Here is a 19,735-nt window from a genome sequence, read left to right on the forward strand (position 1 = left end):
GCAAAAACCCAGTGACACTAGTCCCAGGTGACACTAGTCCTCTTAACTCAGCTAAAATCTTTTGAAAATCTCATTCAAAGCCCAACTCGGAATTCAATTTCATGTATACACATCGATCTACATGCATAGTGCTTGGATCCAACTTGGCTTCAAGACTCTTTTTACTAATCAGGTAAGTCTGTAATTCTTATTGATATTTCACAAGACTAGCCTAACAATTTTATCTAAAATGTAATCTCTTGTGAAGCAGATATTTAAAGGAAAGTTGAGCTGTTCATTGTCATGGGTCCAAATTAAAAGCTAATGACGATGTCAAACACAGTTGAAATGCCAAGAAAATGAACGTTTTGTGTAGAGAGGAGCCATCTGAAATTTCACTTTGAGAGGGCAGTGAACTTTTGTACATGGTTTTCTGAAAAAGCTATTAGAATTAATTTAATATAATAGAACAAGGCTACCAAGATGCAATTGTTATGTTTACTATTTAAGCATATTTAACAGTGTATTTTAGGCCACCCCTAATAACAATACTTCCAGTACGTTCACATTAAAAGAGGAATTTAAGTGTTTTATGTTAATTTTAGCACCTTTAATTATAGCACATACCAGAGGTATTATACTGGATTTCACACACTAGACAGACTTTTCACAAAAACAGCTACCTCAATCAAGGGTTTATATACTCTCAATTTATGATTCAGTTATAAACCTCTTGTTATAAAAGCTGAATTGAAAAGTTTCATTTTGGAGATGAGTAGACAATGAGTTAAAATATCTGTTGCAAAAATAAAACACAAAATTTAGTTCTTGAATGAAGAACTGCTTAATTTCTCCCCCTTTCTCTGAGGGAACCACTCTTACCATGTTCCTGCTCAGCAAAAGATAACATATGATGAAGCAAACAGAAAGATATTTAAATGATATTTTTTCTGTAGGAACATTCACAGAGTAAACATTACCATCTCTTACAAGTAAGCCTCATTCTTTTGCTTTCTGCTCTCTTATGGAAGAAATAATTTCGCCAGTGTCCTAAGACATATGACAACATCCAGTGACAATAAGCTGCGTGGTTCCAAAAGCACAATTCACTTTGAGATCAAGCCAATGCCATTTAAAATCAGCCATCAAAAGGAGGTTTCAGTTAAATTTTGTCTTCTTGCACTGACCCTAATTTTATATACCTAGTTTTATTTTATTTTATTTTGTACACCTAATTTTATTTTATATGAGACATTCATGAGTCAAGACACAAAATCAGCCCTAAGATTGCAGTGACCCGTTTTGCTGTCACCACAGCAATCATGTGGCAATGATTTTTTTTTTTGGCAGAGTGCTGTTATTGTTCACACTAAAATGAATGTTCAGAATTCACACAAATTTGTGTTTGAAGTAAAAAAATACTAAGAGGTTGAAGTATCGGCAGGCTCCAAAAATTAGGAAGTAAGGGGCTGATGTGTGGTTCAGATAGGAAAATAAGTGCTAAGCAGCAGAGCAGCAATTTCGAGAGAAAAAACTACTAGGATTAGAGGGAACCAAATGGCGGGGAGACAACTCCAGGAAAAAAAGCAGAGACTGCACCGGACAAAATACCTATCAGAGAACCACAAAATACAGAAGGTACAAGAGCAGAAAACAATCATCAAGAAGTGTTTTAATTATTCTGCATAGAGGTGGCTGACTATTTCCAGCCCTTCATTGAAATTTTCTAGATTATTCTTGGGTGACAGAGTGCTCACAGCACTGGACATGAATTTTTCCTCTACTATTTAAAAAAAGATGTTGTGAAAGAACCAAAATGCTAATACCCAGCAAAAAGGAAAAAGTGAGCTTTACAAAAAAGCAGGCCCTATCAATAGACTATTCCTCTGAGAGGCAGCAGACCTACAAACATATCTTCCTAGATAGCTCCTATACACGAGAGTTTTCGAAAGTACTAAGGTGAGCTCTGACAAAAGCAATTATAAGAGAACTTGACACCAGATGATGTGACCTGGGAGGAGCACTGTTTGTCAAGTATCCAGAACGACACCTCGACAAAGGACCAGCCTTACCATGCTCTGCTGCTCCAGCATCTCTGCGAGGAATCCTCTGTACACTATGAGGTAGGGAAATACCAGTGAAACGACAGCACTCTTCTCAACTAACAATTTGCAAAATCTTTCTCCTCTCTTTTCCCAGGATCCTTTCCCAGATTTTGTAGCTTTAAGAATAAAAAACGATTGGTTCTAAAAAGACCCACTCTTCCAGTCTTGCCTTTTTAACAAAACATGATGCAACTTTCTTTGCCTGAAGTCAAACACCCAGGATTCCACTGATCGCTTTGGCAGTTTGGCATGGCAAGTGCAAACCTTAATTACACAGCTTGGCGTAATGTTATTTTATAAGGAGTCTACTCAGCTTGAAATAGAAATGTTATACAAAGAAGAAACTTGACAGATCTTCAAAATCCTGTGGATTCAGCAGCTCTGAATTACTCACTGCTGGCAGATTTCTTGGGAAAATATGTGAGCCTGATAACTGCATAGCACACTTGGTGCCACCGTCACAGCTCCCTACTACCCATGACGACTGTTCTTACTTTGTAGTAAACATTACCTTTGCATGTGATTACTTATGGGAGGAGTTGGAATCACTCCAGAGCCATGTTTGACAAGTGCCTTTCAGGCCAGTTGCTTACTACAGGAAGCACTTTAGGTATTTTTATAAAATGATTTAAAAAGTAGGAAAAATCCTGAAGCTCAGTGAAATACTATGTTGGAAGGAGCTCTACAGAAGCAGACTTGAACTCTTCCTTTACAAGCTAAGACTAACCATATGATGATATTTCCATGGTTTTAACATTTGCCTCCTTGAGTAAGGCAGGCAAATAATTTTTTTTATGTAGCACGCTAATTAAGTCTCCTGTTATCCTTTGCAGTTTTCAGAGGAAAAAATATATTCCTGTTTGTAGTGATCTTGACAAACTGTTTTCAATTTCATTGCATGTGAAACCTGCACAAACTTACGTGGTAGTGTGTTATAACTGCATATTCCTTCAGACTGAGGATACTCAGCTACGAGAAAAATAGCTTACTTAACCATGCTTACAGATTGACTGTCTGGATGAAGGCTGCTTGCGTGGGGTAATCAGCATAACAGTAAGTGTTTTCAAACAAGAATCCTTGATTCTTTTTTCTGTCTTTAAGACAGACATTTTAAAACAGAAAGTCCCCTCATAATCCCAGGCAATCGAAAGATAAGCCTCTATGAAAGCAACCAGGTCATTTCTAAACAGGTGCAAAGACAACTGTTGAACAGATGGAGCGTTTGTCTTGATGTTTCTGTCTATATCTGAAACAATAGATATAAGAAATGCACAACAAACAGAAGACAAGGAAGAACATTGCAGAAATAAGGTAGACTCCCAACCACTGTAACACATGTTGGATTACAAAGGGTGACATGGATCATATAGCGCTCATTGATTTCAGTATGAGCTTTACCTGATTGCAAAGCAAAGAAGTCAGTACATTTGTATGAGAAGCAAAAGTTTCCATACAGTAGTGATCTATGGACAAATATTCTAAATCTTTAATGAAAGTTTTTGTGAAAAAACTCCCTTTTTTAAACAAAAGTCAATAACCGTTAGTGATTTTTTCTTTGATCTGTGAGAATGCTGCTTCTTACACTGTGCAGGTTGTTGTTGGTACACAGCTTTATTACTGTGAACAAAAGCAAAGCATGGGTGTCTGGGTACACTTTCTTTCTAGAGTCTTGGCAACTTTCCACATCAAGCCTGTAACATAAAAGGGGAACCTAAGCAGGTGACAAGAAAACCTCAAAATCTGCCTGCAGTTTGATTTTCTTTGGTTAAGTAAACAGTTTTAGAGATGTGCAGATATTTCTGCCAGTCCTAGCCATGCTACCTGAATATCTTTTATGAAACAAACTGGGCTGTAATTTTCTTCAGAAAAGGTTTCAACATACTTCCTTGCTGCATCTATGGCTGATGTCTGAAAGTGCAGTGATGTGACAAATGAGAACAAAAATTTCATGATGGCATTCCATTAAAAATTCAAATGACTACACAAAGTGAGAGGCAGCAACGTAACTTTTTATGTTGACATAAATCTGCAGCTGCACTGTACTCTGTTGCACAGCTATGAGCATTTCAGATGTAGAAAATGATAAACTTTTCTCATCCTACGATTACTTTCAGAGAGGTATTTTGGCAGAGAAACTTGACAGACTTGGTACTGCTACAGGAACAGTACTGAAGCAAGCACCTGACCCTATGTATACGTAATTATGAAAAAACAATATTAAATGCTAGTGTTTAGATTGCAAAATGAGGCACTTGGAATTAATGTTAATCCAACCATCCTGGGTATCTCTGTGACAAAAACATCTGTAATCATGTCATCATCTGCTATTTTTTTCTGTGGGACTCCAGACTCAATTCAGGGCACAGAATGGTACTGCTCATCTGATGAATAGCTCTTCACTGTTTTGTTTTGACATTCTTCTGTGCTTAGCACCATTCCTCACTTAATGTACACTCCTCAAAGTGTACTCTTCATGCAGAATTATTTCCCTGTAGATTTTCTATTAGTATCCAAGTCATTCAGAAGCCATAGTTCATTTTTACACTATTGCATTCTACAAACGAGTAAATAATGCGTGAAGCATGCGGCACTGACACTAGGACAGTCAGTAGCCTTGGGTGTCCAGTTGAAGACACTTAGCATTTTCAGAGTCCAGCAGCATACGGACTAGTTACTGTATCAAAGTATGTGATCCTTAACATCAGTCTGAGTGCTACCAAATCACAGGTCTCCAGGTGGAAGCCCAGACAGGGAATCCTCAATGACCAGCTATGAAATCCAACCAGTGAAAGCACCTTTTGCACAATATAATCCTTTGCTATATAATCCTAATATTTCCTAAATGAAGCCCTGAAACGGCACTGGATGGGGCACTTAATCAAAATGCATATGCACTGGGCAATGATGCTTGCAATTCTTATCTTTTGAATACTTGACCTTCCAACTTCACTAGCGTTGCTTCAAGGTAGTTTTGTGTGTTTTAACACCCAAGGGTTTTCTAAGAACAACAAACCAAAACCCACAATACTATCATGTAGCATGCTGTAGCCATGTTCCTCCAGCATGGCTTGAATCGCCACAGACAACTGCCATCACGCTGCCACAGGAACTGGCAGCAAACGCGTGCTGACATCACACCAGTGAATCAGCACTGGGAGGATGACACAGGTTTTCAGCAGGGCTTCACAGTCTTTTCTGACAGCAGAGAGACTGTGGAAGGACAACCTTCATCCCTCTGGGGAAGAAATTTCCTTGGAACTCTGGAGGAAAATATACAGTAGTGGGCACACGTTCTTTTCCCCTAATGTACCTTCCTTGCCCCATTTCTTCATCTTTTTCTTTTCCCAGTCTCCTCATCGTAGCCTCATTGTGAGCTACAGAGGTCAATTTTTCATTCCTTAAGCTTCTCATCCAAGCGCAGGATCCTTGGCTGTCAGTTCCTATTCTCATCACTCTCCAAGCCAGTACTGAATACATATTTTCCTTCTGTATCGAGTATTACCAGATCCTGATTTTGCTTTGTCCAGTCTCTTCTCCGCCCTTCCCTTGTCTGTTTCTTCTACCCTGTTGAAAGCCTGCTACTTGCTCCCTTGTATTTAAGCCAGACTTTCTCCCCTTTGAGGCCTGACAGGATGTCTTGGGCTCTGTCAAGGGGTAGTTGTGCTCTGCAGTGCATCTCAGTCCTGATCAGTGAGTGTGCAGCCTCAGGTCCAGACCTGATGGTGGGAAGAGACATGTGTACGCACCATACGCCTGCACGCACTATTGTTTTGTGAATGAAAACTCAGCTGTCCAGCCAGCGCGGGAGCTGTGGGAACCCCAGAGACCTCTCCAGCCTGTGGGGTACAGGTAGCCTGCTGTTTAGACAGGCAGAGGAAGCACAAGGACAGTCTTCTTGTTCCCCTGTGTGGTGTCCAAAGACAACACAGCCTATGGCAGCTTAGACCTGTAATAATGAATAAAATCCTCCTGCCTAATGGAATATTATCACTGCTAACAGACTTCTCAAGAATTAGCTGTAAAAAGCAAGGTGCTCCTATTGAGCCTGTATACGGCGCTCAGCTTGAATATACATAGGCAAGTTCGCATGGAAATATGAGACACTTCAGATACAAGTATGAGTCTCAAACCAGTTCTAAAGCATGTAGCAGTACCACTTCCAAGGAAAACGATGCTAGAATTTTTTGTCATTGATATGTATTCTTCCCTGCTCTCACTCTTTGAAATGGATGAACTATATGGCTTCATTTGGTTGATAGGCACCTGAAATGGTTGGATCATTTGGGAAGAAGTAAATTAGAAAGAAAAAAACAACTAAGGCTGGAAATTTCAGTTTGAAAGATTTGATAACAAAATTATAAGGAACTGGATTATTTATCTTTTAGTTTGGATATATTCGGAAACAATAGTGCCAACACCCTGAAGTATTACAATATAATTAATATTTATTTTCTTCGATTTAAAAAAAAAAATATTACTAGCCTTTACTTTATATTAACTTAAAATCCTGTCATGGTTTGTACGAAATAGCAAGGTCAGAAACTAGAACTAACTTTGCAATTCTTTTTCAAATGTTCATTCAAAAGGTTTCATTTTCTGATCTTCCTTTAGGCTGTGCAATACAAAAGTCCAGAAGGTGGCAGCAAATACTCTTCCTTACAAGAAATGAACTGTCTATTCCAAGGAAAGCTACCATGCCTATGGCCAAAAAAGTTTCAGCCATTTGCTTTTTATAGGCATAATTGTATTGTATTTTAATAATCATATATGGATAAAGATTACATGATAATGGAAAGCACCAATATTATTTCATTTAGTGCAAACTGAGCTAACTGAATAACTAATTTATGACAGGTTAGCAGCACTCTTATGTTTATTTTCCACACAGACATTTTGCAGTAGTGAAGGTGTAATTCTGATACCTTAATTTTCTCTTCTGGCATTACTTGACAACTAAAAAGGACTTTACTGTCAAAATAGAATTTGTCACAAAGCTTATGTGAGTGTTTCATTAGCTTGTATACTAACGACAAAAACAAGATTATTCTCACCTGAAATAATACCACAGTTATAGAGATTCTAAACTTAGAATAAATTAGGTTCCAGTTCTTAAATTCCCTACAAATTTTTGAAAGCAAGCCCTGACAAGACAGCTTTGAGGAAGTTAGGATCAGATGTTAACTATGTGATTCTAATCTATTTCCATTCTCAGTACAGCCACTGACAAGGATTTAGTTGTTAGGTAAGATTCCCTGCCTCTCCAGCCATTAGCATCCCCATTAACCAAAATGCTGCATTCCAGTTTTAGCCTGCTATAAATTATTTCCAGAGTTTCTAATAAATATGATTTTTCCATTTATTTCAAAATTTTTTGTATTCAGATTTTAAAATAGCTGTAGCATTTACTCCAGAGCTGGCAGCATTTCAGAGAGAAATTATGTTTTCATTACATAAAGTTAAATTGTAAACCTTTTTGCATGAAAAAAGCTATAATAATATTAACAGTATGTGTCACTTCTATATGCAGGTCAGTTTAAAAATCTGAAGTGCTTGGTTCGTATTTAAAAAAATGGAAAGAGGGAAAGAATTAAAGACATAAATTTCAAGTATTACTTATTTTGTCCTATCATTTTCTCAGTGATTTGGTCTGTAACTGCAGCAGGCATTACAAGCCCATAGAAAGCAAAATGCGAAATGCATTGCTTTGGTCTTCTAAAGACATACTCATTTTTTGAGACAGTACAACTGTTTTATCTACTTCCTCATAAACATTAGCCAGGTGCTAATGTTAACTCAGATTTGAACATGCTTTGATATGGGATTAAGGACCAGGACTATACTGAACACATAAAAATAAAACTACATTAATGACTTAGACACCTAGGTCAACTTTTTTTGAAGTGACTTAATCAGGTGGGAGTCTATGTTGCAGAGAGTTTCACTGTTAAGAGTCCAACCTGCTTTTGAAAATAGAACTCTTGGCATTTTTTTTAAATTTAGTATCTGTCTCCCTAACTGGTGAAAAGGCAGTTTCCGCATGTAAACATAGGAATAATTTTCACTTATTAAGGAGATGTGCCACTTGAGACAGAAAAACAGTTATTGTGAAATCCTTTCACTAAGTAGTATTATGCACTCCCATTTGGTCTATAAAATGAAAAATATCTTTCTGACTCTTGCCTTTAAAATTGGCACTATTTTATGAAACTAAGTATTGCTCTTTTTGTCTCAGCTTTTCATAAGTATCAAGAAATTTGAAATAGAAGTAAATTCCAAATAACTGATTTTTCTGGACCATTGATACAGATGTTATTGAATCAAAGGTAGACATTCACACTCCTTCAACTTACATTAAACAGATCTATACGTGCACTCACCTTCTATAAGTATTGTGTTTACATCCATTTACTTATATACTGAAATGGTTTCCTTTGGAAGTAATATTACATTTGTTTTTACTTATAATAATACACAGCTGATAAACATCAAAGATGCTTGTGGTACAATAAATGTTTGCTTCATTAACCAGTTTATAAATAGTTAGCATTTTTAAAATGAATGTTAACCTAAACCTAAAGTTTAATCTGTTTGCATAAATACCTGAGCAGTCAGCGGCTGTTGTTAGGATTCTATGATTGCAATGGACAGTTCAGAACTGCCTTTCCTCTTGACACCCAAGAATCACTTTCCCTTCAATAACTATTGTAGAAAAGATCTTTCCCTCTGAAAACATTCACATAAGGCAATGGAAAAGAGCAAATTAATCACTGTACAGTGTTCTGGTTTGTTTTGCAGCATATACTTCGAGAGCTGGTATGGTATTACAAAGAATGTTTTACAACAAGATTACAGTAAAACAGTATGTGATAATGTAATAATTCTGGTAGCATACCACTCTTTTTTCTCTTATTTTCTGGGAAGAAGAATGGAAAATCTCTATCCCTCTTTTTATAATCTTCTTGTAGCTTAAGGGAGACAGAGGGAAGAATAATTATTCTCTATTTGTACTTCATATTTCCCACTGTCTCACTTACGATCTGGAGTTTGTGCATTCTTTTTAGCAGTTGCTTGTCAAAAGATGTATCTCCAAGAATTAAATATGAAGGGAAAATAATAGAAAGTATCACTATGGCTGGCTGCTGCTGTCCAGAAAATGAATGATGAATTCTAGTGAATAAATGTTGCCTTAATTCCAAAGTTTGTGTTTGTTAGTTTGAAGGGACTGAACATGAAAATAGTGACAGAAATCAGTATGATATATGAGTATCAAATACAGATCTACTTTGAATTTAGCAATGTTCAGATCTAGACTTTTAGTCTAGGAGCACCACTACCGATAATAAAAATTAACTGCAGTGAAAACAAGGCAATATTGATCATCTCTCAGTTCCTGTATTTAAGATACATTTATATTTTAGCAAAATCATGCTTTTCTACAAGTGCTTAAAACCTGTTTACTGCAGTGTGAAAAAACATGTGACATTACATATACTGAAGCCAAAGATTCTTCAATTTCAGAATAAAGTTGGGGTAGATAGAAATACTCTAATTTTTTTAACTTAATAAATTAGTATGTCACTATGCAATGTACAAGAATCTGCTGCACAGGGTGCTGTTGGATTGCTTTTATGACAACAGATATTACCATAACAATCTTAGCAGTCAGTAGGCTTAGAGACTCAATTTCTCTTCCTTAAGGTAAACACTGCGGCATGATGGCATACTGCATGTAACTGATGCATTTGCTGTATTTCTTCTATGGGTGATGAAAGAAATGAAATAATTTTCTGTGAGAGACATAAAAATTAGAAAAATATTCCTCTGAATCCAAAGGGTTATACCTGCTTCAAGTTGCAGCCACTTTACAAAACTTAGTAGCATTGTTTCAGGTCAAAACTGATATTTAATTTTCACAGATTTATTAAAAATAAAATTAATACAAAATTTTGTTTCATTCTCTCTTCTGAGCCTTCAAACCCTCTTCTGCCCACCTTCAGCATAGTTAGACTTTTTCTCTTTGGGAAATATAGAGAATTCAGCCAGCTTCTTCTATCAATAGCCTCTTCCTTCAGAAATTATTGGTCTGCTCTTTCTCCCCATCAGAAGTCAGACAGCCAGAAACAACATTGTAAGTGGAAATCAGTAAGTAAGTGGGGTTCTCTCTTAATTTTTTCCTTAAATTCCTTCAGACCCTTATGAATGGACAGAGTACTTCAGCCTTTTTCCAAGTAAATCATTTGGAACACTATTTGCACTTGCAGATTTTGTCCTCTCACAATCCCAAAAGATAACTCTTAGTTAAAAACACACACTGTTCAGCCCTTCCTTCATGGAAGGAGAGGTTAATCTTTACTTTACCAAATCTACAGCAAATAGATATACAATTTCACATTTTAGAGTTTGCAAGTTAAAAACCAGCCTATCATCAGGACTGCATCTAAATACAAGCTACCAAGTGGGAAAGGAGAAGAATTTGACTGGTCCAGGAATATCAAAACAGGACCAAATATGCTAAAGAACTGCCTACAGATGAGAATTATCCAGCTGACAGTGCCACAGTTTGACAGTTTGCTCTTGCAGCTGCAACTTTGTTGCTGTGATTTGGATGTGGGTTGAACAATCACCCAGAAGGAAGTAATGATTGATTATCTTCAGTGATACAGATCTTACTGAATGTGTTCACCCTACCCATTGTATCTAGTCTCCAAACAAGATACTTAGCACCCAACAAAGCCGTCCACTGGGGCATTCTTTGGATAACCTGGTCTGTTTTCCTGCCAGAATGAAGTCTATCAGATGATGGCTATTAAGATGAAGTCTAGAAATGTACATAAATATGCAAGATCCAAGAGACCAATGAAAAAAAATGCAGAAGCTGCTCTGGAAAATTGAAAGCCAGTGGCTTTCAAATGGTACTTTGGCAAATGGACAATACTTGAAATAACTATTCTTATCTTGGGGTTCTGAGGTAGAAAAGGAGAATATTTATCAACTTTTAAGGAAATTTGTTTTCCAGATAAATTGGCACAATCTCTCAATAGTTGGGTAAATTGTTACAGTTGCTGCAGGTTAGCTGGCAGTCTGTAAATTGAAATCCATTGAAAAAAAATCTATCATCACAGATGTTTTCACCCAATAGAGTGATAACTGAGTAATCCTCTCCAGAGCCAAGGAAAGCCATCCTTGCATAATGACACATTCTTCACTTCATGAGACATTGTGAACTATTTGGATTTTTACCCAGTCATTTTGCCCCCGAGAGCCTGACTAAAGTTGAAAACAAAATAAAAAATGAATACAAGAAATTTCAGTATAACCTTCATTCCAAAGGCACTACTGATGTTCCAGTTTGCTGACTGCATCTCTTCCTGCCAGGCCTAACATTCTAGCCAAATACAGACCCATGCTGCACAAAAGCTAATAAACTGAGCAGAATTTCATACCGAAATGGAGAAAAATTTTGATTTGCCTATCAGATTATAATCTTCCATATCCAAAGTATTTTGCATTATTTGATTTCTTTTTAATAAGAACCAATTCAAAAGATACAATAATATTCTCCAGCTTACCAATATTTGCAATTCTGCTTTTTCTACAACCACCTTTACATGTTGAATTTATGATTTACAGGACATTAGAGGTGCTGTGGATAGATATGATTTGAAGTACAAACACTTGTCCCAACTTGAGGACATAGGAGTTTCTCAAGCCAGTAAAACACTCATCCCCAAATCTGGTCATCAAAACTCGGTGCTAGTTCCTGTATATTGTATTGTTTGATTCATACAGAGGCTTTTTCTATGAGGTCATTTTAGTTCTCTTCTGCCAGTTCTCTTACTTTGCCTTATATGATAACAAAACTATCTGTAGAATCATTTACATCATCATAGAATAATATATTATGTTCCATGAATTACCTTGATTTTCTGTTGAGTCTGATCTAACACCCGTACTAAAAAAATCTAGAACTCACTATAACGTGAACATTTAATTTTGTCTACGCTATTTCTGCTTTTATAAGTTCAACTTCTACCTTCATAACATAGTAGAATGGCCCATTTTGTTAGACTAATAGTGAAATACACTTGATAACTCATCATTCTCTGATTAAACTCTGTCAAAGAAAATTAGCTCCCGCTTTATCACTAATGGTTAGGCGAAAAAGATATTTCTGCAACTTGATGAATGCTGGTGTTTTTCTCTAAACATGACAGACTAAACAGTATCTTGATCTAACTGTCTTGAAATGTCACATATTTCATGCAACAATTCATTCAACAGTATCATTTCCCTCTGCATCTCTGGAATCCTACAAAGTACTCATGGGGCTTGGAACTGGAATCTCCATTAGATAAAGGGGAAATGTGCTGTCTACTCAGTACAGACAATGTTCTAGAACCCTCCTGAGACTAGTTAACACGGGTAGACTAACTAGGTGAACATGTTTGATTAACTTTTTCTTCCCTTTGTACAACCTTATCTTCTTAGTTTCATGGTCAGGTTATCAGATTAATTTCTAATAGAAACTGTACCTCAATTTGCATACCTATTTCGATTTTGCACTTTAAAAAAAATTATTATTGCCAATAATTTAAACCAAATGCACTAACCAGGCTTGCTGAATAAGCTCTTTTCTATGGATTTGATGAAGAAAGAAATCGTAATGCATTGGAGGAAGAAGTTTTCCGACTGGCCTGTCTGGGTCTGCCACTCTTTTTCCCCAGGCACGAGCTATTACCTGGACTTTTATTTTCCAGGTAAGAAAAAGAAACCCCTCCCATTGGGTGAAGATATGGAGAAACTTTAATCCATTCTTGACAGTATATAACTTCATCTATAGGAAAAAAGTTTTATATTTTCTTTTATTCACTTACCTTCCAAATGGACAATTCTTGTTTTTTCTATGGTACCATCTTAGAGTACTCAGCTGGAATCTGTCTTTATCTGATGATCTGATCAGCCACATTTTATGTTTGATCATCTCAAGGTTTAAGTGAGGATTTTTAAAAATTAACTAAGTTGCCCAAAATGAAGTATTTTTTTTTTCTGGATAGAGTAGAAACTCACGAAAATTTGCCGTAAGTATTTGGGGGTAGGATTAATAATGTTGGGGACTTTTCTCTCTGGAACTGCAAAGTGGGAATAGCTGGTCATAACTAAGGTGAAAGGATAGTCCTGTTATAAAGCGTTATTTGTGAAACTCATCAAAACCCTCATTACATAACCTCTGTGTGTCAATCTACACTTTTTTTAAGAGATTCAGACTGAGCACCACCAAACTGACTGAAAATAATGAAATCAGCAGTCTCCTTCTCAGTTTCCATCTCTCATAGACAAGGCTGATATTAAAACATAACTTAAAAGCCTGTGTTAAGCAGAAGTCTTCTAAGTTTTGTAAATGCACGAAGATCCTGTGACAGAAAAGCCTATAAAACATGACATTTCTATGTGAATCTTTGCTAGATAAGCTACACCTTCTTATGATCAGATACCTGTTGGCTGGTATCTAGATTGTGCACATGGTATTTTATGTTTTGGAAGTTAATTAGGAAAAATACCACAGGCCAATGTTCTTTGAATGAAATTCTACCAAAGCTTCTGGCAAAAGAGCCTGGAATTTCACACCGGATTTCAGAGTTAAAGACATTTAAACCTCAGGATATGAATCAGTGGGTGTAAATCAATGAGTTTAGGAACCACATGTACAGAGGCTACTCAGTAAGAACAATGTAATTTGTCTGTGTAACACAAAGAACAGGTCTGGCTTGGGGAATATACTGTACCTGTTGCGTCCGCTGCCAAATGACTGTTGCAGCAGAACCTTCTCATGAACACAGCTTCTGTTGCAAAAAGTGCTGCATTACTAAGAAGATTAGGATTTGACAAATATGAATGGATTGCATCTACAAATGGGTCGGAATGTACTGAAATTTTGAGGGCATTGCCTTTTAAAGAAGCCAGGCTAAGTAGCATCCTGTAAGGATATTAAGTGAATGATTGCATTAACGACTTTAATTGTTTGTGTTCATTTTTGTGCTCTGGAAAGTGAAAACTAGGATAAGTCTAATAATTTCAGAGTAAGAAATGCCTTTCTTAAAAGGAGATTGCCAAAGATACGTGCTCAGACAGAGACTGTTATCAAATAAATTAGGCTATGCCTGCACGTTAGAAAGAATCTTGGAAACACACAGATAAATGTCACAACATGACTTACTTTTTCATTATTAAGAATGGTCTTTTCAGAATAAGGCACTCCAGCGAAGTAGTGGAAAAGCTGCACAGTTGCTAACGTAATTGTACCTTTTCAGTAAAAGCCTCTCTTTGGTCTATTTACTTCCCTTCAAAATTCAATTTGCTCTGTCTTTGTTCCTGTTTCTTTCTCTGCCTCCCTTTTAATACCTCCTCTCTTTGCATTAAAGTATTAAGAAGTACCCATAGACATAAAAAGCGATTGCCAGGATGTCATGTGCTTTCACAGTCTGTTGTTCCAATATGGAAGTGAAGAGAGGGGCTTTCTTTTTTGTTGTTGAATAACTGTAACTATATTCGGTATTTTGTTTTCCTAGGGAAGAAGCAGTGGACGCTCATTATCACTTCCTGGGAGACCTTCTTCATTCATTTCTCAAGCCATGTCTCCTACTTCTCCTCTGATATTTCAGCCTTCCCCTGACTACTTCAGCAAGCCAGACACAGCAGCCGACAGGCCTGGCAAGAGACTGACTCCCTGGGAAGCAGCGGCAAGATCCCCTCTTGGCCTAGTGGATGAAGCTTTTGGGCCCCAAAATATGCAGGAATCCATTGCTGCTAATGTAGTATCAGCTGCTCGCAGGAAAACACTTCCTGAGCCACCTGATGAATGGAAACAAAAAGTTTCTTATGAGCCTCCAGCCCCAAGTGGTAGCATAGCCGTATTAGGAGGGAAGCAATCAGGTATTACATCAGCCCTGAAAACCTCCCTATCTGCCCCAAGTGCCACCACGTACGCTGGGTCTCAGCTGCAGTACGCTTACTGCAGTCAGCGGTCCAGAACAGATCCTGATTTAATGTCCATGGATTCGAGGTCTGACTATTGCTTGTCAACAGCTGATTCAAACTACAATCCACTGCCAAGGGGATGGAGGCGTCCAACATGAGCAGCTGAAGGGCCTGGCATATTTTCCCTTCTTCCAGCTTTACAAACCTTAGATTTGAGTTGAAGAAGGAAAGTTTCTTGATGGCCTGACCATCTCTGAACTAAAGAAATGAGGAGGCAAAATTGGATGGAGCACAGTTTTTGCATGACTGCAGGGCTAGCAGCCTCTAGAATAGACTCAGTTTTATACATAAGCTAAGATTGTTCGGTTCGTCAAAAGGCAAAAATACACATTTCTTGGAGTGAGGGGTGGGATGAAAGTGGGGCAACCAGCGTGCTCCGTACAAAATTCTGGTAAGGATCTAGGCAGAGACAGCACAAATGCTTGCAGTTAAGTTAATGTGAAAAAAAAAAAAAGCAAAATAAGGGCATTTTAAAGGCAAGAAGTGTTTTAGAAGCTGTTGTAGGTTTTCTGGGTATGTTTGACATCTGAGTTCCAAGGTACTAGATGTAACCAGACTCGGGGAAGTTCCAATGGAAGTGGAATACTTCGAAGCACTATCTTACTTGCCATATGTTTTCTTTCCTGCATTTTTAGAAAGAGCTAGCAAAGTAAATCAATGAATATTTTTACTGTGGCAACAGTTAAAATATATCTATGGTCATGGTATCTGGATCCCCACAACATGTTGTATGCAATCTTATGCAGTCATCCATTTCAGATGGATTTCAAGACACTTTTGATGAAGTTTTACATATTTTAACTGATCAAATAATCTGAACACAACAGGAAGAAAGGTGTTATTAATAGAGAACAGTACCATGATACTTGAACAGAAAAAAGGATGAGGAAAATATTTAGAGTGAATTTAAACTGGATTGCAACTCAATTTTGTAATAAACTATCGAACAAGTCAGAGGCCGAACAGCCTTTATTTCTCTGTGAAGTGCTCTACTTGCTGAACATTTACTGCTACAGTGTCTGGTAATCTGACTGGCTGGGCAGTTATTTTTAGTACCTAGGTAGCTCAATGTTTAGAAAGCTTTTGATTTGTGTTCTCGGTTTGGAAGACACAGATAAGTTGTTAATCAAGAACAGCACCTGTTCTATATAGAAATTGGTATGTGAAAGAGGGTTTATGACATGTGTTACATGGTATGAGTCTAGTACGAGTAGCAAATATTTGGATGGTTGGCTGCAATTAAACTACCTTAATGTATCTGAAGAGATGGTAAATAATTTTTGCTGATGATACATATCTTGCATTTACAACTTATTTAAACAATATAAATGTGTGGCTAAAAATACATGCATTCCAAGCTTCTTGGGTAGTTTAGATGTTGTTAAAACATTAGATGAATACCCGAAGGTTTACAAAGTGCTCTGCATCCTCCTCGTTTTGTGGGACATTATTCAAGGATCTGTCAAACACAGTCAATTAAAATTACTGCAGAAGCACTGTTAACTATCCTCAGTTTCAATAAGGTTGTCAGCTGTGAGTAAATTGGTTAGATTAGAAAGGACTAAAACATGTATGCTGCAAGAAAGAATGTATTACAAAATATTCCCTTCTGCAAAGAATTTTCCATTATAGCTATTATATAATTGGTAAAAAGGAAAGAAGAAAATTAAACCCAGGCTCAGCTGAGCTGGAAAGTCCCATAAAAGCAAATAATTACATGAAAAATATACCCTTAGTGAGTTTAAGTTGGCAGTAATTCTCTAGTCAAACAGAAGTCTCCCTGAAATCAACTAGTAATTGAACAAGCAGGAAATGAAGACATGGGAGGTGTAAATCTTTAAACTAGGATCATATTGCTTTATCACCTTAGAAATTAATTTCAGAAATTATGAATTTGCAAAGAAAAGATGATGCAGAAAAATTGCATAAACAAGGCTGCCATGATATGCCGGGAAGTGAGCTTTGTACCTCAGAGTCATACACACACATAATCAGAGTAAATTTTTCTGCCACACAGGCAAAAATACATTTTTCTCTGCTGAGTCCCATAATGTCCCCTTTTATCATGACTGGGAATATTCCCACTGAAACCAATGGGACTGTGGTAGTCCCATCGGCCTTAAGGGCTTCTCTTTGGGTCCAGGCCTATCTGCCCAGAAGTACATGTCACGTTTTCACTTAATTTCAGTGAAATTATAATTCAAAGTGAAATTCAGTAAAATTTGTAATTCAAAGTCATCAAACACACTAGGTCATGTGTATTTCACAGAAGGCCTACATTCCAAAAATTCTATAATGCTTACATATTTTGCTGAACTGTGGTCCATATTAGCATAATAAAATGATCCTCTGTATCCAAGTCAAGTTCAGGTTTCTGTTTTGAACTGTATCTTTTACATTGTTAAACTGGAAACAAGATTAACGAGTTCGCAGTAAGGCATATTTTTACTCAATACAACTACTTTAATTCTCAGAATCAGATGCCTAACTTTTGAATCCTCACTGAAACTAATGTTGTGAATTCTAAGGCCATACATCTATCAGAAGGAAATGTATGCTTAATTTTAAGGTACGTGCTATTAAAACTTGCCAAAAATATTTTTGAATTTTGATATTACAAAAAAAATTATGATACCAAGTGATATTAAAAAGGATTTAATGCTGTGCTCACATAGCAATACAGAAAAATATACTCTAGGATCAAACTCTAACCGCCTCCCTCACCAAATATGCAACAAGCATGTAAGAATGGTAGAATCAGAGAGTTTCAGACAGAATCACTGACTTTCTGTCAATGTCCCGAGAAAACTAAAGTGTAGCCTTGTAATTTTCTTCCAGTCACAAAAAAGGAATTCATCATTAAGTACTTCTGTGAACATGAGAATTACTGACGTTGAGTTTCTTGAGGCTTCATATCTTATCATAGATTAACTTGGGTGTTTAACATAATCTAGTACAGATGGTTTTTTGCCTCCTGCTGAGGATTCACTAGTTCTCTTTCCCATACGGATTCTCTCATATCTAATAAGGAATGAGTTCACACTGCAGCATTTCCCTCAATAGCAACACTGGTAAGTGTATACGTCCTCCACCCAGCTGTCTATTTTTACAAAGTCTGTGGGCAATGGGTTGTCTTTGCGATCTATTCCACTGCCACATAGAAATTAAACAAATAAACATTTTCAAAGTTATTAATGGGAGGACAGACATACACACATGCATTCAGACAGATCACATAGCCCTGTTTACAAAGGAAATCAGGCTAAAAACAGATTGAGACAATGTACTGATTTCAATGGAAGCAGCACGCCCAGACTACTAAATGAAATGTTCATGCATACAGAGCATTATGAAGAACCACACAGCATTTTTCACCTTCTGTTCTTCACCTCATTCCTCCACTAGCAAAGCATCTTTCTATCGCATAGTTGTGATTGTTATGCGTGAATTCTGAATATATTAATGCAAGTATTTCTCACATTTGTTTTTGAATGCACAGATCTGCGCGGTAAATGTGAGGGAAAAAATCTCTTGATATTTTAAATACGTTGGTTTTGTGTTCACCCTCAGAGGTGTCTCTGTTAATATGCAGAGTATCTGAATACACAGTATAACTGAAAATTTAGTTTAGTTATGTTAGATGATGATGTTCACAGCTCCTGTTCATAATTTGTTTTCATTTTGGTTTAACACAACCAAATATCTATTCACATTGCATTTCTGCCTAGTAGCAACAGACTGTATTATCTTTTTAAAAGGCTTTTCACTTTCAAAGACTTTTTGTTCACTGCAAAGGACACTTTATTTCAGAGTGCATGCCAGAGATGTAAAGTGTATCATTTAATAAAGTGATTTGACCAATCAGATGAGAAACACAATTTTGTTTTCCCTAAATTCTTGTCTGTTTGTTTAAATAATCTGAACCCAAGTAAAGCCTAATCTCTTTTTCTGCACCATTTTTAGATTCACTGACTTTGCCTGTCAGTGACCTTGTGCTGATACGAGGTTCTAGAAGCTTAAATCAACACCAGGTCAAATGGCAACTTGTCAAATTCAGTAGAATTTCATTTTCATACTGACTAAGCAGAGGAAGGAAGTGAAGCACAATCTACCCAGGTAAAATAATAGGGTCAAAGCAGTTTTTATCTGAACATTTTCATCCTCACCGTAAAAACCTGCAGCTAACTTCTACTTACTATAATTACTTGTCTACCTTACGTGCATCTAAACCTCTGTTTAGTTCTTCAAGTTTGTTCATAAGGGCTGCATTGCTGTACTCTCTTATTATTTATTCTTAATTGAAACGTACTATTTAAAGCAGAAATAAATATTGACAACAAATTGCGAACCCGGTCTTTACACTATTCAGCCTATTAGAGTGACTAGCTTGTAAGGAAATAAAGACAGCATGTACAATCTATCTGTGAAAAGCCAGATCAACTTTTCACTACTTACATGAAACAAATCACAAAACAGTTTTTGTATTCATAAAGCGTGCAGGATTTTGCACCCAATACAAGAAAAATGATTGATGCATGTAAAACTTGGGGAACTGGTAAAGCTTGACAATAGCATTTTAATAGCTTTGCTCTACAAAGGGTTTACAAGGTTCTAAG

General features: G+C 36.8%; 2 protein-coding genes across 2 annotated transcripts in view; one reads left to right on the forward strand and one right to left on the reverse strand.

Annotated features, from left to right (window-relative positions):
* SYNPO2 (synaptopodin 2) overlaps positions 1–18,967 on the forward strand; it is a 98,996-nt gene extending 80,029 nt beyond the window's left edge. The window contains exon 5 of the mRNA XM_009936484.2: positions 14,651–18,967. Within this exon, the coding sequence (XP_009934786.2) occupies positions 14,651–15,217 (567 nt within the window). The 3' untranslated portion in view covers positions 15,218–18,967. The remainder of the gene's footprint in view (positions 1–14,650) is intronic.
* SEC24D (SEC24 homolog D, COPII component) overlaps positions 1–19,735 on the reverse strand; it is a 232,051-nt gene that overhangs the window by 153,128 nt on the left and 59,188 nt on the right. The window lies entirely within an intron of this gene.

This window comes from Opisthocomus hoazin, chromosome 5, assembly GCF_030867145.1.
Source record: "Opisthocomus hoazin isolate bOpiHoa1 chromosome 5, bOpiHoa1.hap1, whole genome shotgun sequence".
NCBI lineage: Eukaryota > Metazoa > Chordata > Aves > Opisthocomiformes > Opisthocomidae > Opisthocomus > Opisthocomus hoazin.